This window comes from Amblyraja radiata, chromosome 13 (assembly GCF_010909765.2).
Source record: "Amblyraja radiata isolate CabotCenter1 chromosome 13, sAmbRad1.1.pri, whole genome shotgun sequence".
Classification (NCBI taxonomy): Eukaryota; Metazoa; Chordata; class Chondrichthyes; order Rajiformes; family Rajidae; genus Amblyraja; species Amblyraja radiata.
In genome coordinates this window covers 34167555-34189665 of record NC_045968.1, presented here as the reverse complement: position 1 = coordinate 34189665, position 22111 = coordinate 34167555, and the positions used below count along the sequence as shown (strand labels likewise).

General features: G+C 43.6%; 1 protein-coding gene and 1 long non-coding RNA gene across 2 annotated transcripts in view; both read right to left on the bottom strand.

Annotated features, from left to right (window-relative positions):
* The window catches only part of abcf3 (ATP binding cassette subfamily F member 3), a 55584-nt gene that overhangs the window by 8964 nt on the left and 24509 nt on the right, over positions 1-22111 (bottom strand). The window contains exons 6-18 of the mRNA XM_033031684.1: positions 21926-22048; positions 20131-20397; positions 19413-19493; positions 17378-17437; positions 16654-16710; positions 13252-13274; positions 11793-11848; positions 9773-9973; positions 8091-8167; positions 5947-5991; positions 3517-3649; positions 2295-2383; positions 56-147 (exon numbers count right to left, since the gene is read on the bottom strand). Of these exons, the coding sequence (XP_032887575.1) occupies positions 56-147; positions 2295-2383; positions 3517-3649; positions 5947-5991; positions 8091-8167; positions 9773-9973; positions 11793-11848; positions 13252-13274; positions 16654-16710; positions 17378-17437; positions 19413-19493; positions 20131-20397; positions 21926-22048 (1304 nt within the window). The remainder of the gene's footprint in view (positions 1-55; positions 148-2294; positions 2384-3516; positions 3650-5946; positions 5992-8090; positions 8168-9772; positions 9974-11792; positions 11849-13251; positions 13275-16653; positions 16711-17377; positions 17438-19412; positions 19494-20130; positions 20398-21925; positions 22049-22111) is intronic.
* Positions 14590-15205, bottom strand: LOC116979832. Its single transcript, XR_004413781.1, has 2 exons — positions 14713-15205; positions 14590-14639 (listed from the first exon to the last, which is right to left on the bottom strand). It is a non-coding gene; the product is annotated as an uncharacterized LOC116979832 (long non-coding RNA).

Genomic DNA, 22111 nt, shown 5'->3' with positions numbered 1-22111 from the left:
GCTGTATTTCTAATCTAAACTAAAAACCCCAACCAAGGACCATGGTGCGAATTACCTGGGAATTTTGTAGCCAAAAGTTCCACCGAGTTGATGTTCATTTCCAGCTGGTCCACATGATGCTGACTGAAGTAGCCAATCTTTAAATTCCTGTTCAGTGAAGAGCAGTGGGGAGAATGTAAGGGCAGACAAGGCCATCATTTCACTTCCTCACACTGAAGGGGTTATTCACATTGGTCAGGATTCCATCACTCCACCCAGTGCCTATCCCTTTGTTCTGCACAACAACTTGGAGGCAGCACCACAGGGGACCCGCAACCGCACAAACCGAAACATACCTTCTTCAGTAAACTGCCAGAAATTATAAACCCTGATCCAGCCACCACAAAAATATAGATCTACATTACAATCAGAAACACAATCATCTTGTGGACCATTGCTTTGTTGTAGCATCCGCTGGCACGTTATATAACATAAACCTTTAATCCAGGACTGTGCTGCCAAACTTTGGGAATGCGAGCAGGTTCCAATCTCCTTATGATTCACTTGTCAACAATGAGAATGAACGGGATCCAGAAGAAACTGGTCTGGAGTATGAATAGGAAATCAGCCAGAAGAGGAATTGTCAAGGGGAAATGGGCCAAGAGAGATGGTGAGGTGAATGAGAGAATGAGTGTTGGCCGAGAGGGAGGGGAGGCAGGAGAGTCGCAGTGGGTAATAAAGAGGCTGAATATACATGAGCCAGGGAAACAGATGTAACTTTGGACAGAGAGTGTAAAAATAATAGGACAGATTTGATGATAGACATGTGGGCAGATCACTCAATAATGTCCCACTTCCATGTTATGTGGTGTACCAGCCCACTCCAGCCAAATGGAAGTGTATTTGCCACTCAGATTGATTCTGGTGAATCTCCCTCTTTGGGACTGCTGCGCAGCAGGTTGAGCCAGAGCCTCACAGTGCCAGAGACTTGACCATCCTGACCATGGGTGCTGTCTGTGTGGTATTTGCATGTTCTCCATATGACTACGTGGGTTTCCTCCGGGTGCTCCGGTTTCTTTCCACGTCCCAAAGGTGTGCGGTTTTGTAGCTTAATTGGACTCTGTAAATTGCCCCTAATGTGTAGGACATAGTGCTAGTGTACGGGTGCTCGATTGTCGACATACTCGGTGGGCCGAAGGGCCTGTTTGCATGTTACATCTCTAAACACTAGACTGTTACTGTAATTTGTAATAAGTTGTCCAAATAGGCAGTCAGAGTTATGGAGTTATATAGCACTGGAACAGGCCCTTTGGCCCAACTTGTCCATGCTGCCCAATATGCCCCATCTAAGCTAGTCCCATGTTTAGCCCATATCCCTCTAAGCCTTAGATACACACACAAAAAACTGGAGTAACTCTGCAGGTCAGGCAGCAGCTCTGGAGAAAAGTAATAGGCAACGTTTCGGGTCGAGATCCTTCTTCAAACTGAGAGTCAGGGGAAAGGGAGACGTGAGATATATACGGTGATAAAGAGAGATATAGAAAAAATGAATAAAAGATATGCAAAAGGTAATGATCAAAGAAAGGTGGAGCCCACAATGGTCTATTGTTGGCTGCAGCGAGGTGATGAGTTATATAAACATTGAAACTCAGCAGGACGACAGTGAAACTAGTACAACAACTAGGGTGGGGATGGACGGGGAGAGAAGAGATGCAAGGGTTACTTGAAGTTAGAGAAATCAATATTCACACAGCTGGGTTGTTCCTTGTCCCTCATAAGCTTTCTGTTCAAGTTTCTTTTAAATGCTGTTATAGTACCTGTCTCAACTACTTCCTCTGGCAGCTCGATCCATATACACACCACCCTCTGCGTGAAAAGTTGCCACTCAGGTTCTATTAAATCTCTCCCCCCTGACCTTAAATCTGTGCCCTCTTGTTCTTGATTCCTCTTCCCCTGACTGTGCATTAACTCACTCTATTCCCCTCATGTTTTTATGCACCTTTATAAGATCACCCCTCAGTCTCCAGCGCTCCAAGAAATAAAATCCTAGCCTGCACAACCTCCGCCTGTAGCTCAGGCCCTCAAGTCCTAGCAACAGCGGAATTAGACTCAACAGAAACTGGCATAGGAATTTAATAAGTAAGGAAAGCCATCGAAGAATAAGTGTAGTTGGAAAAGAAAAGGACAATTAGATATCTGATTAAAAGTCCTCTTCCTATGGTATACAACTATCAGCAGATTTAACCACTGTATCTTTCCAAGGGCACTCTTCCTCAACTGGGCAAAGTTATTTACACGGTATTACAAGATTGTACCTGTGTGCATGTCTAATGCCTTGAACTGGTGCTAGATCCCCGAGCAGTATCTTTAACAGTGTTGTTTTACCAGCGCCATTCTCCCCCACCTGTAGACAGAACAGAAATTATAGATCAACAACAAGTGGCTTCTGCACTACAAAGTGTATGACATTTTGAGACACTGGAAGGACTTTGGAAGGACCTAGATCCCTCAGTAGAGGAGTAAAAAAAAAATGCAGGTGAAGAGATATATTAATTGTTAGAAGAATTATGAGGGGGAGGAGCAACCTGCACGTGTTCTCGAAGAGCCGTGAATGCAAGGAAGGTGGGATTAGACGGCACAAACATATCCTCTGTAAATTTTCAAACGGCGCAAACATATCCTCTGTAAATTTTCTGTTGCCATATTGCAGTGCTCACAACTGAAGCGCACACAGCATGCCCAGAGGGACCTTTCATTTGAGTGCTGCACAGAGGCCGTTGTGACAGCAGCTGTGTATGTGATGTCTACACAGAGCACAGCAACACCCTCAGGCATTCACTGTTCCCATACATCCCATGTCTGCCCTTCCCTATTGATCACCATTGTGCTCTCCTCCTGAAATCATCCCTGTTGATGGGAACACTCAGACCAAAGCCTCTGCATTTTGTCAAAACAGCAATCATGAGACAGCAGTTCTGTTCGACCATGGAAAGACTAAAACCTGATCCAAAGCCACCGCAACTTCCATGGTCTGTTTTACACCGAGAGACATGGGAGACTATAGATGCTGGAACCCAATTCAAAATCCAAACTGTGGTCAGGCAGCCTCTATGGAGGCAAACAGATGGATTAGGATTTCAAACCAAAATGCCAATATCCCCTGCCTCTAATGATGCTGCTTGACCCAGAGTTCCTCCAGCAATTTCTTTTTACAGCTTTACATACAACCCATAAATCCCAACAACCTCACAGGACAACAATCAAGAATAGGGACTCGAGTCAATTGTTTCATTTCTGAATACAAGGGAGCTGAGACCAGTTGTGGTCATATCACCGCTGCAGCTGAACATCAGCTTATGCTGGGGATCAAGTCCTGATGTAACCATGCAAATGCTCTCCTCTGCCTAACTGGGTGAGCAGACAGGAGAACCGCATCGGCCAGCTGTCAACAAAAAGTGCACTTTCAACCACTCTGATCTGGTGCAGACACAGACATTAGGAAGTTTAAGGCATCAGTAACAGAATAAATGTACTTACAATGCAAATTCGTGAGTCCTGATCAGCAGACACTGAGAGATCTTTAAAGATGGGACTCTCGGGATTATAATTGAAGTCTACCTCAGTCATCTGTAAGATTGGAGGGGACAGCTTCTCAAAATTGTCAGGGAACCTGAGGAGGAAGACAGAGTGTCACAGTATGAATTCTCACAGGGGAACATAGAAAGTGTCAGATCACAGGGCCAAACTGATGTCAAATTACAAACACGCGCAAAGCCTTGCAATCAATGGGAAGAACAGTCAAACTAAGGAATATGCCTCCAAATCCTTTGGTCACCGGTTTTGCAAGGTTTGGTAATAACGTGCCTGCATTACACAGGATAATACCTGGCTTAGACTATAGTTCTCAGGCTTTTGCTTGCAGCCCTTCTTAAATAGCGACACATTAGCCACACTCGAGCTATCTGGCACCCTCACCCATGTCTAATGGTCATTTATTTATCAGGGCTCCTGCACTTTCTTCTTTAGCTTCCCAATATCCTTGGATGTATCTGATCAGGCCTGGAAAATGTATCTACCTTCGTACACCTTATGACATCCAGCAGCTCCTTGACCATAACAAGGACTGTCCTCAAGATATTTCCATTATCTGTCCCAAATTCCCTAGACGTCTTTCTCCATGGTAAAATGAGAGGAGAAATACTAATTGAAGACCCTGCTCAAGAGACTCTTAATTCCAGTTGCCTACATCTGAAAATGCTTACTTTAAGCTTGTCATCTTTGCCTTATACCCTCGCCAGAATATGCTGGCCCGAAGCCTTCACCAACTCTCTTTTAGAAGAATCCTACTCGTCAGATATCGATTTATTGATCATCTGCTCCCAATCTGTTTGTCAAGTCCACTTTTGCACTGTTTCCTGCCATCTTAATTTGAGGACCAGCCTTATACCTTTCCAGAACTACCTTGAAACAAGAGAATTGCAATCACCTTTCTCAGAGTTCACTCACAGACACTTCCACCAATTGTCCAGTTTCATTTCCTGATATAGAGTACCTACCTGTCTCTACTACGACCAGAAATTGTCTGCAAAAACACTCTAGGAGCATTTAACAAATTCTGCCCCATCTAAGCCCCTTGCACCAAGTAAATCCCAGTCAATATTGGGGAACTTTAAATCCCCCATTATTGTAATCCTATGCTATAGCACCTTTCTGTGGTTTACTTACAGACCGGCTCCTCTAATTCCCTCTGACTAATTGCAGGCCTGTAATTATAAACCCAGACCAATATTATAAACCCAGGCTCACCCCTCTCTTGTTGCTAGGTTTAACGTGTAAAGCCTCATTAGATACCTCCAGGATATTTTAAGTACTGCCTATTTGGCAGTGTGACTCTCCTTCGTTTCAGATTTCCAACAGCTGTAGTATTTAATGCCTTACAGTTCCACCACGCATACCTCCTCCAGTAGGAGGATTTGATTAAAAACTCTGCACCTTCCTCTCTCAGTGGTCTCCAGATCTTAACCCCCCCCCTTCCCTTTCCATCCCCACCCATCACAACTATTCTCCTTTACTGTCTAATTACAAATTAAGCACAGTTGATTTCCAGCATTTCCTACTCCTGATGAAATGCCATTGGCCTGAAACGTTAACTGTTTCCATCCCTACAACCAGCTGAGAACTCCCAGCATCTGTCATCATCACCGTGGTTGGTCTGAGATTCTCAAGTTTTATTGGACAGCCATTCATCTGCACAAGAATATTCCATTATATTCCTTGTAAGTGGTGGAAGGTCCTGGGGAACTATTCACCATGGACCTCCTAACTTCTCCTGTTCTCCTGAACGCACTTGTCATTGGGTCTCAATCCTGAAAACCCCTACCCAACAACTCTGTTGGAGATCTTCACCAGGACTGCAGCAGTTCAAGGCAGCGCAGCCCAACCTTCTCATGGGCAGTTAGGAATGCTGCCCGATCAGTGATGCCCAGACTCTACAAATTAACTCACTCTCAGCGTCTCTTGTAGCCACAATTTAGATATCCGTGCCCTCAAGATTACAAAGGTCCCTGCCTATTTCTCTTCTCAATCGTCGCTCACTGATCTTTCGGGGCATGTAGAAATGACATTGCATTTGGAAACTACAACAGATTTGAAGCAGTTTCCTCATTTTTGACATTTCAGGGAATGTTCTAATCTGCTGGGATATGTTGGGGACAACATTCTCAGTGCAATTTCACCAGTCTCCTCAATATTGAGCACGTCACCCAGTATTCCACTTGCACAGGAACAAACCAGTAACTCATCATACAGACTGCTGAACCGCTTGGAATTGGCTCTCTCTTTGCCTCTGCCTTTCTCACTGACAGCAGCATTGTTAAGTTTGCAGAGATAGTTCCAGTTCCTCAGCACATACACCAATGGCTTCACTCTGAGCCACGCCATTCCTAGGTCCCCACGCATGCTTCTCACCTGATTGTCACTTCTGGCTCCTTCTCAAGAGGCTTCAGCTCGGGCCTGGGGAATAGAAATGGCTCAAATTCAAAATGTATTGGAAACTAAACAACCAAAGTACAACTTTTTAAATTACACAAAAATACCACAGATTTCGGAGAACAGATCACTTAGTTAGAGTTATCAGAACTTCAATCTAAAATTATAAAATTCTCTCTCTCTGTTCTAACTCCAGAATTTGCAGGTTACAAATTAGATTATGTAGACATATGGCAGTTCGGCACATTCAATTAAAAAATCTCCGCTGCAATATCTGGGGATTTCATTGATATTGTCACTGAATAGATCAGCAACTTATTCCATTATGTATTCAAGCATTACAACCAGAATACACTCATGAGTTAAGTCCTGATGGTAATGAAGCTGGTCCATAAATGGAGAGGCTAGATCCAGTAAATACTTCACTAGTAAGCTTCCAGCACACTCTTAACTCATTCTGGTTTACCAAATTCTGGTTTACCAGAATGATGTCAGGATTAGAGTATGTTAGCTATAAAGCAAGCTTGGGCAAACTTGGATTGTTTTGTCTGGAGTGTTCGAGGTTGAGGAGAAGCCTAATAGAAATATGTATAATTATGCGAGACATAGATATTGTAGACAGTCAGAACCTTTTGCACAGGATGGAAATGTCAAGGATCAGAGAGCATAGTTTTAAGGTCAGAGGAGCAAAATTCAAAGGGAAAGATATGCGGGGGCAAGTATTTAAAAAAAAGGTGAGTGCCTGGAATGCGCTACCAGGAGCGGTGGTAGAGGTAGATATGGTAGAGGTAGATATGATAGAGGTGTTTACAGGGCTTTTAGATAGGCACATGGCTATGCAGGGAATAGAGGGATATAGATCAGAGCAGCCAATGGCGATTAGTCTAACGGCATAATGTTTGACATTTGGGCCGAAGAGCCTGCATCTCTACTGTACTGTTCTATGTTCACTCACTGAATTATGTGCTAACTCAAAATAATAATTATTCGCCTTTACAGACCATCTTTTACATCACTTTCAGGACATCCCAAAATCTTTTTGGATTGTAGCCAAAATCCATAAAGCTGAAGAAAAGGAGCTAGAAATAATTAGTGGAGGCACAAGGAACTGTAGATTCTGGTTTACAAAAAAAGATCCAAAGTGCTGAAGTAGCTCAGTGGGTCAGGCAGCATCTCGGGAAAACATGGATAGGTGACGTTTCGGGTCGGGAACCTTCTTTGGTCTGTAGAAGGGTCTTAACCCTATCAATGTCCTCCAGAAATGCTGCCTGGCCCACTGAGTTATTCCAGCACTTTATATCTCTAGAAATAATCAGTCTCAGACAAATACCCTGTCAGAATGCATCAACAACACACTGGCCATATCTCTTGAAGAAATATTTAACATTTCAGGTAAAACTCTCCATCAACTTTTCACCCGAGCCGTGTTCACTATGTGGCAACCAGCAGCCAAGTGTATGCTGCACTTACCTAATAATAACACACTGCATTACTGCGAGCAACACACTGTAGCATTCAGAAAATATCAGCCTCTATTCTTCTTACATGATAGTCAAGATTCATGATTTATTTTAATAAGTTGGATAACAACTTGTAACCAGTATTACATCTAAATTACCACATAGTGATTAAATGGTGCGAAACTGCCTTTAAATAGGTGGCACAGTGGCACAGCAGTTAGAGCCAGGTGTTGTTTATGTGGAGTTTGCATGTTCTCCCTGTGACCGCATGGGTTTCCTCCAGGTGCTCCGGTTTGCTACCATATCCCAAAGACGTTTGGATTGGTAGGTTAATTAGCTTCTGTAATTGCCCCTGGTGTTAAGGGGGTGGATTAGAAAGTGGGATAACATAAAACTAGTGTGAATGGGTGATCGATGGACGGAGTGGACTTGGCCCAAAGGGCCTGTTTCCATGCTGTATCTCTGAACTAAACCTAACCGGTGATCCATGGATCAGCAATGCCCGCTGTGTTTTGAAAAATCGTCCTTGGGAACAAACTGACAACTCCTCCAGATTTTTCATTTCAACAACAATTCAAAGAGAGCATAGAACAGCAAGTCCAATTTAATTATCCAATTGTTTTGACATTATTAAAGTCCCTGTTGTGTGCCTCCAATACTTACAGTTTTTCCAGAAGTTTCAGCTTGCTCTGTACTTGTGAAGCTCTGTTGGCATTGTATCGGAACCTGTCAATGAACACCTAAAGGGTTTAAATATATTGTTTGTTTAATAAAAAGGATCATCACCAAGGTTCACACGTTTTCATTCTCAGGATCTTGCTGTCTTAAGTGCAGCGGATAAGCACTGGTCCCACACTGCTCCCCCTTTCCAGCAGATCTCAGTTGGTGTATACCTGAACCACAGTTCCTTACAATCTAACAGTCTGAACATTGAGTTCTCCAATTTTAGATAAGCAACTTACAAACAATCCCCCCCCCCCCCTTCTCACTACTCCCCTCCTCCCCCTTCCCTGTGACCCACCTGTATTGCACACATCCCTCCCCCCTCCTGTCCCCTTCCACCTATATTCCTGCCTTTAATTTCACAATTCGTACCTCTATCCTTATCACTCACTGGGCACAGTTCTATGGTCTGGGTCTCACAGGATATAAAGTAAAGCTGCCTACATGTGATCCATCTCTCTCCATTCCCTGCATGTTCACGTGCTGTCTAAAAGCCTCAAACACCACTGTTGTATATGCTTCAACAACCACCCCTGACAGCTCGTTCCAGGCACCCGCCATTCTGTGTAAAAGAAAATTGCACCATACTTTTCCTTTAAACTTTCCCCACTGTCCTTGAAGCTTGTCCTCTATTATTTGACATTTCCACCTGGGGAAAAGAGTTCTGACTGTCCCCCGTCTAATTTTCTGTATTGCTATCTGGTCTCCCCACAGCCTCTGATGTTCCAGGGAAAACAATCCAAGTTTGTCCAACCTCTTCTTATAGTTAATACTGTCCAATCCAGGTAGCATCCTGGTAAACCTCTTCTGCACCCTCTCAAAAGCTACACATACTTCCTATAATGGAGTGCCCACAGCTGCACAAAATACTCAAAAAATGGCCCAACCAAAGTTTTAGAAAGCTGCAACATTAGTTCCTGATTTTTTTTAGAGATACAGTATGGAAAGAGCCCCTTCGGCCCACTGAGTCCAAGCCAAACATTAATCTCACACTAGTTCCATGTTCATGCACTCCTTGCACACCATGGGCAATTAACACAGGCCAATTAACCTACAAACCTGCATATCTTTGGGATTTGGGAGGAAACCCCACAGGTCACAGGGAGAAAGTGCAAGCTCTGTACAGACAGCACCCGAGGTTTGGATCTAACCCGGGTCTCTGGCGCTGTGTGACAGCAGCTTTACCAGCTGTGCCACTATGACGCCCACACGGTGTCGCTGTTCCACGCAATGCCGTGCCCAACTCACCACACGCCCCATGCACCTTAATCTTACGGATCAGCCTACCACGAGGGACCTTGTCAAATGCCTCAATGACATCCACTGTAAGCAATATCTATGCCCTATTCTCATCAATTACATTCATCAACCCCCTTCAAAAAGCACAAGGCATGCTGACTTTTCCTAACATGCCCATTCTCTTTCAAATGGGAGTAATTCCTATCCCTAAGAATCCTCTCCAACAACTTCCATACCAATGACCTGTTTTCCTTCCTAAACAAAAGACAGCTACTTTCCAGTCCCGGCCTGTGGCTGGAGAGGATACAAAGATCATCAAAAGCCCTCAACAATCTTCTCTCATTGCAACCTTCCAGGGTTCACCTGCACTGCTGAACATTTACCTGTATGTGCTCTCTGTACTGATGCTGAGCCTCATATTCCCGCTGCTGGTTTTTCAGTCTTTCCTCTTTAGTCTTTATGAAGTTTTCATAATCGCCTCGATACGTCTCCAAACGCTGCGAATGCAGGTGAACAATGTCGGTGGCCACGGCGTTCAGGAAATTGCGGTCATGCGACACAACCAGGATAGTGGACTGCCAGGTCTGAGAGTAGAGAGAATGTTTCAGCACACGATAGAACCGCAACAGCTGGATATGAAAAGCCCTCTCAACAGCAAGGGTCATTCCAATTGTTTGTTTGCTCCAATTAGCAGTATATTTTGCATTAAAATGCATTTAAAAGAATAAACAAAACTTTCCACATTTGAAAGCAGGGCCAGGAACAAATTAGCAATAGGATAGGTGTTGGGAGATGAACACAAATCATCAAAGTAAATCCAAAGGGAATGCTGTACATACTCAGAATTTCAGGCAGCATCTGGAGGGGGTGCATTTTCAGGCTAAGGTCTTTGGTCAGAACATTAAGCAAGGTGACAATTTGGTGAGATGACCATAATTGCTGTTTCTGCCCTTTGCACTACAAACTCCCCAGGAATAAGCAGGACCATAATTTTAAAGCAGCAAACGGCAGAAAGGTCAGTGGAAACTTGAAACCCTCGCCTTCAAAAAGCTGATGGAAATGCAGGTAAGAAGGAAAAAAAAATTAATAGGAACTTGAAGGGCAACCTTTTCACATAGAGGATGGTACAGGTCCACCACCGGTTTTTCGGCACACTTGGTTCCAGAGCACTTTCTAGATTATTTGTTTTGCCGGAACAACAGAGGTCACGGCTTCGGAGAGGAGTCCAAAGGTATCGGAGATATCAGGCTGAAAGTCGGCTACGGGAATGGAACTGCCGGTTCTGGCAGGGCTTGGGGTTCCAGTGCCCCGGTCACATGGGGCAAATTCAACCTGCCAATCGGCGCGGAAGTCCCGATGAGGTTGAGACCAACTGTCTCACCCATCCGAGGCACCACATTTTCAGAGGGACTTCGGGGTCTGGATTTCAAGTGTGCTCTCGTAATTTTGACCAGATTAAAGGAGGTGCCGTCTCCAAGCGCTGGGAAAATCAGTGGTAATAATAATAATAATAAATTTTATTTAATGGGCGCCTTTCATACATCTCAAGGACACCTTACATAGTAATCGGAATAAAAACATATAATCGGAATAAAACAAGTAATTAAAGACATCACAGTGACACAAATTAAAAACAGAATTCAATCCAAAAACAGAAAATCAAAAACACAGTGTGAAGACGGTACTTACAATCTATCATTGGAAGTGGTTGAGACAGGCACAATAAGAACATTTAAAAGACACTTGGACGGGATAGGTTTAGATGAATATTGGTTAAAACAGGCAAATGGCTCACTTGCACGGGGGCCGAATGGCCTGTTTCCATGCTGTACGACTCTCTGAACGAAGATCAATGGGAATATGAAGCTGAATTAACAGAAGCGAGTTCCTGCTAATTTTATGAAAATATGGTAAGTAAATAAAATCTCACTCAGCACCGATCAAGGCACGACAGAGGCAGTGGAGAGGGGGGGGGGGGGGATGTGAGAGCAGGTATGAAGAGATTTATCTGGGTATGTTCAGTGAATAAGATTAAGGCAATTCAACTCTTCTGATGTTGACCGGATGAGGAGATGAGCATGAATGAGATGATCTTCAGCCAAATTTATACTTTGTTTCTATGGGTGAAGTTTCTGAGCGAGGTAGTGAACAGCACATACCTTCCCCGTGGGTATTCTGCTGTATTAAATGCCCTATTAACAGCCATAGCGTTGATTCCTCTGCCTGAATCTACACGATTCACCACCAAGTATTCAAGCCAAATCTCCCAGCAAATGGAAATCCCATTCAGCTCCGCAAACCCGTCCACAAAGCAATCTGCCAAAGTCCGTCTCTCTCTCTACTGAAGGGCATGCAATGATATAGCAGAGATGGCGTCAGTGCTAACGCAGAGTAAGGGCTCACCTGCAAGTAATTTTCCAGCCACAGGATGGCCCGCACATCCAACATGTTTGTAGGTTCTGAGAAAAACAGAAGTTAGTTTTAGTTTAGAGATATAGCGTGGAAACAGGCCGTTTGGCCCACCAAATCCATGCCAACCAGCAATCACCCGTACATTAGCACTATCCTACCCACCAGAGACAATTTACAGAAGCTAATTAACCTACAAACCCGCACGTCTTTGGAATGTGGGAAAAAACTGGGCACCCAGAGAAAAACCACGTGGTCACGGAGAGAACGTACAAACTCCGTACTGAGAACCCCCGTAGTCAGGATCGAACCTGGATCTCTGGTGCTGTGAGGCAGCAACTCTATCACTGCTACACTGTGCCACCCGGTAAAGTTTATTCATGTCACATGACCGAGAACATGAGAATCACCAGGGTTGAAGACAATGCTCTATCTGTACTTCTCTATAGATAGGAAGTCAGCCATTTCATTGTGTTCAACCTTAAATATTTCCATTGGAGATTGTATGGTTATACACAAGATTTATGAAAAATTGTACTTCAGAACGGTTCTAAGACTATGCTGATACCCATGGCTGAATACCATCGCAGGGATAGGAGCCCACCATTTACAGCGGCACTACAGTTAGGACTAGGTCCCATTCCCACAGCAGATTCCTGAACAATGTTTGGAGAAGAAAGCCTGTCGATCTAGACAGGCTGGCCCAACATTTGCATTCAGTTCCACACTGATGTGGGTAACTTTTAATTGTTCTCCGACATAACCGAGGAAACACTTTACATCATACTATTAGGAGAAATACCAAAATAACCAGGGAGGGGCAATAAATACAAATGCAGCCACGTACACCCACAGGCAGAGAAGGAAGGAACAGATTCTCTTTGTGCTGCGGACAGTTTGAAAGGACAGAGTTTGAGAAACGGATGATTTGCATCTCTCCTGCTCAATGACTATGGTCCACACAGCAGGCATGAGCTGCAGTGCTTATTACTTAGCCTGGCCCCATCACCTGCCTCATTTACTGAGGTGACCCTGTCCTGTTACTCAGCTCTCATTGTCTACAACAGCTCATCTTAGCCACAGTGCTGCTCCGATGAAGCATGCGCATGTGGTCATTGTGGACAATTTGTGACCAACAATCAGAGCTGATGCTTCTTTCGTCCAGGAGTAGCAACTGGCAGGGATCAGAATTCACCCTTCGATAGCTTAAACCAGGAGTGTCGGAATGTGAGAGGTATCGACAGGGGCATGCAACTTCCTACTGGCATGGTGTCACTTTAAGGCACATGACACTCAAGTGAAGGTGATAGAGAATTCTTGTTAAGCACAATCATTGATATTGTAACACAACACTGATTAAACAAGAGCTCTGGCACCAACTCGTTGCTTTAGAGATTGCTGAGAACTGCAACAAGGTGAAGCACAAATCACTTTTCAAAAAGAGTGAACTTACCATCTAATAACAGAAGATCAGGCCTGCGATTGAAGGAGAGAAAGATTAATGCAGCCAATTGCCAAATATCACACAGCTTGCTTCAGGTTTGAACCCTATCAGTAAGGGAACATGTCAACCTCGAATTTCTGGCTGACTAAACCCCAAGGTTGAGCACTGAGAATCAGCGAAGGGCAATTTGTGAGCAAACATTCAAAAAAGGTGGTAGAGTGAAACTACTATGGTATATAGTTTATCAAATTACAACAATGGCTTATAATCTGCTAGGTTAGTATTTCGCACATGCTGTAGTGGAGATCACGTTATATTTTCTGTTGTTGTGGGCTGTGTTCTGTCCTGCAGAACAACTTATTTGCCACCCTCAGCATATCTGCTATTGAAATTAAGACATAAACTTGCTTTTTGCTTAGTAAACTGGCAGTGCAGGACCTTTACACCTGAAGGTCACTGTTTTCAGACTCCTGTACCTTCTTCCCCATGGTAGGTAAGAAATGAGAGTGTGGCCAATGAGCTGTGCGTCTTCAATGATGCTGTATGCCTTTTTGAGGCAGTGCCCCCCGTAGATCCCTTCAGAGTCACACAAAGGGTTACGGGTATATGCAACAAGCTGCCAGAGGAGGTAGTTGAGGCAGGTACAATAACAGTACAAAGACATTTGAACAAGTACATGGATATGAACGGTTTAGAGGGATATGGGCCACACATTGGCAAGCGAAACTACCTTAGATGGGGCATCTTGGTCAACATGAACAGGTTGGACCAAAGGGCCTGTGGCCAGGCTGTATGATTCTGTGCAAACAAGAATCCTGCTGGAGTTCAACTGGAATTTTGCACAGTACACGGGATGGGATTTTTGCAACCAGTTTAATGATGCAAGAAGATTTGTAAGGGCAGTGCCAATGTATCAGACTGTCCTTTCCGAACCTTCATGTGCGGAGATGCTCACTTAAGGTAGAGAGAGAACATGGGGCTCCATTTCAGTACAGTTATCCAAGAATTATTTTAATTAACAGATGGGAGGGACAGAAGCAATCTGGTCTCTACACAAGGATAAGGATAGGGTGTATGCACTCAAGTCTAGCATAAACAAAGCTTACAACAGGGGCGAACCTGGAAGGTTTACCAACTGTTGTCCCAGCAAAACATTCAAAGCCAAGCACAAAAATTATAGCACAAAAATAGCAGTGCCCATTAACATCAGAGAATTCAGGAGTCGACGGCAATGCAGCTGTGTGGAAGGCGTGGTACATGGGAGCTGGTCACCAGCACATGTTCTACTCTGGCATAGACTATTCTGCAAGGTAGTCCAGCATGGAAACTCGGTTTTTTTTTAAAAACATATTTTTGTGATGGAGCATTTCTGACATATGCAGAAATAATTTTCAATTCTTATTTACTATTGAGAAGGTGTTGGCGAAGTGTCTTGCTGAAATGCTGCAGACCTGGTGAAGGTGCTCTCACAGTGAGTTTCCAGTTGAAATGACACCCAGCAATAATGAAGGATTGCTGATATATTTTCAAGCCGAGATGGTGGGAACTGGAGAGGGGTAGTGGGGATGGGGGTGATTCTAGATTTGGGTGATTCTGGAGGACCTTGGTAAGTAACTGCAATGTATTTGTTGTTACATGATACAGACAACAGCCACTGGGCACTGGTGTGGAGGAAGTTAGTGTTTACGGGTGGAAGGATAGGGTGTCAATCATGAGGACTGCTTCATCGCATATGTTGATAAGCTTCTTACGTTTTCAAGCTGCACTCACCCAGACAAATGGAGTGTTCCTGACTTGTCCCTTGTAAATTTTGGGTGTCAGGAAGCATGTCACTCTCTGCAGGATATTCAGCCAACTTGTTCTTGCACCATGGTATTTATCATAAGGTCATATGTGATAGGATCAGAATTAGGCCATTCGGCCCATCAAGTCTACTCTGCCATTCAATCATGGCTGATCGATCTCTTTCTCCTAACCCCATTCTCCTGCCTGCTCCCCATAACCATTGACACCTGTACTAATCAATAATCTATCTATCTCTGCCTTAAAATATCCATTGACCTGGCCTCCACAGCCTTATGTAGTAAATAATTCCACAGATTCAGCACCCTCTGACTAAATAAATTCCTCCACATCTCCTTCCTAAAGGAACATCCTTTAATTCTGAGGCAATGACCTCTGGTCCTACTCTCCCACTAGTGGAAACATCCTCTTCACATCCACTCTATCCAAGCATTTCACTATTCGATGTGCCTGGTCCAGCTGACTTTCTGCTCCATGGTGACTCCAGGATGTTGGTGGTGGCGACGTGGTGACAGTAATGTCACTGAACATCATGGGTGGATAGACTCTATCTTGTTGGAGATGATTATTGCCCGACTCATCAGCCTACATCTTAATGTTAGCTGGGGCTTGCTTCACCTTCTTGCCAGGAAAGTGCAAATGGAATGCATATTACTTTTTGCTGATGAATTCACAGAAATGCAAAACAGAAGTTTGCAATTTGAAATTATACAGAAAAGGCTAGTAAAACTGTTGAAGGAGAAAGTTAATGTTTCAGATCATTGAGCCTCAATATTGAAAGGACATTGACCTAAAAGGTTACCCATACATGTATTTCACAGATATTGTCTGCATTGAGCATTTTCAGCATTTTGTGCTGTAATTGGTTGTCAACTAAAATAAATGGGGAGACCAAGATATAGTAATAAATATTATTAACATAAATACAGGTAAATCTTTTGGCCACCAAATAAACATTGTGTCAAATGCGACTGCTATGAATTCAACTCCCCAAGGCTTGACATCAATTGGTACTGTTGTACTCAACAGTTTACTGAATGCTATTTCAATTATTGCAAGAATACTTTATCAATCTTCTACCGAGCACACTGACTTGTTGGCCTGGATTGTTGATTCCAACACCAACAATTTAGGAGGCTATAACAGTGGTAGACTTTGCCTGGCTCATCACAAGTACTGACTTCCCCACCATCAAAGGGAGCGACAGGAGGCGTTGCCTCTAAAAGGCAGCCAATACCATCAAAGGCCCACGGAACCTTGGCCACATTCTCATCTTGCTACAATCATCGGGGAGGTGGTACAGGAGCTTGAGATCCTTGTTCAAGAACAGCTTATTCCTATCAATCATCAGGCTCTTGAACCACACTGCACAACCCCAACTACAACCCTACCTCTGCAACTAACTACAATGGACTGTGTACAAGTACAAGACTTCAATTTGCAGTATTCTGGTCTGACTACTATTACTGATAATTCATTGTATAATCATTTGTTGTGGTGTTGCGATAACGTGCCTGTAAAGTTGCAGAAAGCAAAAATGTTACCATTCCATTCCCAGTGGATGTGACAATTAAACATTCTTCACTCTTGACATGGAAAACCACTTACTTGGCAAACAGTGCCCTGGCTAGAGCCAGCCTCATTCTCCAGCCTCCAGAGAACTCCCTGAAACAAGCACAAAATCACCATTAGGCTCTCGAACAGAAACATCTCATCAATCTCAAATCAATGAAGGAGTAACGCAGGATGAAAGGCGGAAGAGAATAGAAAGCAAGGAATAGTGGATGGAAAGGATGTACTCTTCCAATATGCTCCCTCACGCAATAAAATCAGGGAATTAAACACGTGGTCCCCAATACATTCAGTCTGAACCCTATATACTTCCCCCGCAGTTCAAAATCTATCAATCTCAACATTGAGTGCACAATATATCGCCATCCACTATTCTCTGTGGCACAGAATTTAAAAAATGTATGACCTTTTAAGAAACATTATCTATCTTAAATCGTAATCCTCTTATCTCAAGTCTATCTATGCCCCAGGTCCATGATTCCTCCATAGCAGAAACATCCCTAAATCACCCTCACCATCCAAATATTATGTTTGAATTAAGATCACCTCACACTTCTAAACTTAATTGTAGAATTGCAGAAGAAGTAAAGTAGGAAAGAGGAAACCAAGTACATTTGAGGTTACCAAAGGAAATGGGTAACATGGATCACCATTTCATGATGTCATCCAATGTTCTACGATTGACCAATTACCATCAGTGATAATTGACTATCTGATATTCCCATGATTCATTTAACAATTATTTTTTGCAACTTCTTACCTAGTCATTTGTTTCTGCATTTTGGAGCTGAATCCCAAACCTGCTAGAACAACCGAAGCCCTAAAAATAGAAAAATGAATTATCAGACCAGACATAGCTGCAGGTTTCTGTGCAGCATTATTCATATGAACTAGGGAGAGAGAGAGCAAATGTGCATCAGATACACAGCACTGCATGCTCTCTCTCCCTCTCTTACAAAACATTAGCAGACAGACATTCCCCTGATGATGGTACCAAAGGCTCAAGATCACGGCCTGAGGGGCAGAGACAGTCAGACATCACAGCCGTGGCTCCAGTTCCGTTTAATGAATGGACTTTGAAAGACCCACTGACACAACAGGTCTTCTGGTGCTTTAGCCCAACATTTATGCTTAAGTCAACATTACCATATTGATTACCATGTTTGTGGAATCTTACTCTCCACAAACTGCAATTGTTCCTTCATTATAACACGTGTCACATCAAACTGTTACATCACAGGTTTAGTGCATTGGGGTATTGCCAGGTTGCAAAGGGCAGTGGACAGGTACATGGAGAGGAAAGGCTTAGAGGGTTGCGCAGGCAGGACTATCGTAGATGGGGCATCTTGATTGGCATGGGACGTTGGGCTGAAGGGCCTGTTACTATGCTGTATAACTCTATAAATGCTTCTTTGTATGAGAAGTTACAAATAATGCGGAACATTGTGCAGAAGAACATCCCTACTTCCGACCTTAGAATTGAAGGGGGGTCATTACTGAAGCATCTGACTGAAGATGGTCAGGCTTTAGAAAGTGAAAAATATTCTCCCTGAGAACAATGGGATCTTGATTAACCTGGGCCAATGGTCTAAGGAATGGCAGATGGAGGAGCTTGATTCAGATCAATGCAAGATGTTACATTTCGGTAGGACAAACCAGAGCAGGACTTTCATAGTAAATAGTTTGATCTTGGGAGTGTTGTAGAACAAAAAGACCCAAGCATGTAGGTGCACAGTTCCAGAAAATGGCAGACAGGTGGACAGAGTGGTGAAAGCATTGGCAGGTTTGCTTTCATCAGTCTAGTATGGGATGACAAGACATTGGTAAGGCCACACTTGGAGTTCTGGAGTTCAGGTTACAGAATGGTGTTAAATGGGGAAAGGTGTAAAAAAATATAACAATGTTACCAGGTCTGGAGGGCTTCAGTTCGGAGGCTGGGTTATTTTTGCCTGGAATGTGGGAGGTTGAGAGGTGACCTTGTAAAGGTTTACAAAATAATGAGGAGCCGAGATTAGGTAAATGGTCGCAGTATTTTTCCGAGCGTCTGGGAGTTTAAAATTAGAGAGCATAGATGCGAGTGAGAGGAGAAAGATATTAAAGGGGGCCCAAGGGGAAAGGTTTTCACCCCGAGGGTGGTGCGTACTTGGAACAAGTAGACAGAAGAAGTGTTGCAGGCGGATCAATTACGACATTTAAAAGACACAGATAGATACATGGATAGGAAAGGTTTGATGGGACATTGGCCAAGATAGGCAAGTCGGACTGGTTCAGTTAGGCGGCTTGATTGGCATGGATGGGTTGAGGTGAAAGGCCCATTTCCCTGATGCATTAGCTCTAGGGTATGACTCTGAGGGACTCCTGCACAGATGTTCTGTGGCTGAGATGGTTGACCTCAAACCACTCCCGCAACCTTCGTTTGTGCTAGGCAGGAATCCAACCAGGAACCCCAGATTCTCTTAAATTTCAGTTTAGCCAGGGCTCCATGATGCCAAAGCAATGCTGCCTCAGTTCCACTCACTTCACCTCTGGAGTTCAGCTCTTTTGACCGTTTAGACTAAGGCTGTAACGAGGTGAGGAGCTGAGCAGCTTCAACGGATCCCTAACTGTGCTTCTGTGAGCAGTTGTTTCCTCGTAAGCGCTGCTTGATACCAAGATGGCTTATCCCTTCTAACACTTTACTGTTGATTGTGAGTAAACTAAATGGGATAGCAATTGGCCAGGTTATATTGCTTTGTCAGATAAAAGGTTGGTTATATAGGAAGGTAGCTGAGGTGTGCCCACCATTGAAAACATACCTGGCTGGAGCCTTGTCTGCATCGATCTCCTCCAACTTGGCATAGATTTCCGTCAGCCGACCACTCTCTGTACCATTGCCTCTGGAAGGGAAATTCATAAAACAGGTTTGTTTTGCACGATCGCTGAACTCCATTGTTAACTTACATCTTGTCCTTCATCCATCTTCTCTTCTCATTGCTTGACTTTCACAGGATGCACAAACGGATGAACAGGCATTTCCAGCTCGGCCCAATCCATCCTCATTCACCAACACAGTCACACTATCCCAGCAGGGAGCCACCTTGAGTAAGCTGGCCAATTTGTCCTCTCCTCAAGCGGACTCCAAGGACAATATCGGCACCAACGTCACACACAGAGATCAAATGTGGGTATTTCTACTGTGTCTCACTCAGCAGAATTACCTAATAGTATTACCCAACTCATAATTGGTCCCTTCGATTAATAAGTTGGAAAGAAATTGACAAAGGTCGATTGTGGAAGATCCATGGAATGAATTCAGGTCAGTTTCCTGAAGCGATATGTTGTGAATCAAACCAGTGGAACATAGGTACAAGCACAGACACTTTGGCCCACCGTGCTGAACATGATGCCAAACACGATGGTCGGCACGGACTCGGTGAGCCAAAGGCACTTGCTCCCATGTTGTATATCTAAACCAAACGAAGCGACTAGTGAGCTTTTGCAAACACGGCGCGCCCGCTGCTGCACTTTACTTACAGGCCGATGTTCATTTTTACCGTCAGCTCCCTCTCCTCGCACACCAGGCTTTCACGCACCGTGTCGCACTCCAGCACACTCTGCAGAGCCAGCGTGTCATCGCCAACCACCTCTTGCTCCACGTGCAAGATGCTGATGTGCGATGGAATGCGGAGACCCCGTGCCGACATCATCTTCAACAGCGTCGTTTTCCCCAAGCCGTTCCGACCAATTAAACCATAACGCCTACCGTAAGCAAGGTGCAAATCTGCACCATTAAGTAAGGCCCTGCAAAGCAGAATGGTCAGGTAGTGAAATAGATAAACTTTGCCGAATAATTTAATATTCCACCATATTCTTTTAGAACCTCACCTATACCTTCAGGCTCCCACGTACAGATCACTATGGTCCCTAACGGGCCCCATCTCTTTGGCCCATAATGAACTTATAGAATGCCTTTGAATTTGCCCAAATCCTACCTGCCAGTGATTTCTCATGAACACTCTCAGCCTTCCAAATTTCCCTTTTAAGGACCTCTCTGCACTTAGTCTCTACATCACAGGCCTCTGCCCCTCTTAGATCTCCACACCTGTCATAAGCTTCCTTTTATCTCTTTACCCATCCCCCAATATCCCACGACATTCAGGAGATATTAATTGTAATATATCAAAATCTCCTGCATTTTGGATGGATCCCTGAGATTTGAAGACAAATATTATGTCAATATAAATATAAAATCAAGAACAGGGAAAGAAAGAAAGCACAAAACCAGTAATTAGCTTAGCCCAAAATCTCCACTTGGGGAAAATGCTCAACACATTGAGGTAAGAGCAGAACATTAAGAAAATAATTTGACAAATTCATTGGAGTTCTTTAAGGATGTAACAAACAGGGTGCATAGCAGTGTATTCAGATTTCCAGATGGCATTTGACAAGGTGCCACATAGAGGTTAAAAATGCACAGATTGGAGGCTTTTCCTGTTTAAGTTCTTGCATTTTCTCCTGAACCGATGATTCCTACACAGTCACTCCTGGCATCCTGAGGAGTATCCATTTGCTGTAGTCTGTTACGTTCAGAATCAGAAGCTCTTAAAAGTAGAGTACCCCCTCCACAACCAATTTATGAGACAATAGCAATAAAAGTATTTGCTTGTTAATTTATACGTTTCTATGCGAGATAAGTGAATACCTGTGGTATGCTTTACAAATGTACGCTATTAAGAACACTGCAGGACATTTGAAGTAGATCTGCTATCAAGCTTGTTTTTCAAAAACTAATTAAAATCATGGTGAAATCTCAAAATAAAAAAGTTCCCTCTACATCTCAATAAAGACTGCCTGTGTGAGTGGACTAATTGGGACATGTAGGTTTGATTATGGGATTTGACCCTCACTATCACAAACCATTATTCAGCAGGGAGACCACTTTCCTGACATTAAGCTTGCTGACATTTAAATGACCCGGCAATTATGGAGGCCTCAGGAGAGCTACTTCTATATTAACCATAACACTGATCTACATTGTAATGCATGCAGTTATTTCTTCGATCTGCTCTCTGTAATGTATGGAGACCATCAGAAGCTGCCACTTTCCCCAAGTCGAACATACAAGGAAAAGATACCAGGAATTCTGAACATGCATAAACACAGAGCAACACGGGAGGACGAGTGTAAAACAAAACAAGATCCACGCAGTTAGCATTTTGGCAGAATGGAGATTACATGGCAAAAACATGAAGTGTTGCCTGGTCATGGCAACTGATGTCTATCAGTTTGCAAGAGGTCCAAACAAGAGTCAATATCAAATGATACTCACCTGTCTCCATAGGAGACATCAAAATTTTCAATTTTAATGTCATACGACTTGTTCTTTCCAGAGGCTTCCAAGCGAGTTTCTTTCTTATTGGAAGCTTGGCTGGCCGATGCTTCCTCCAGGACCCTGTTATAAATAACAGACAATTATAAAGCAAAGACGAAAAATGATTGCAGAGCAATCAATATT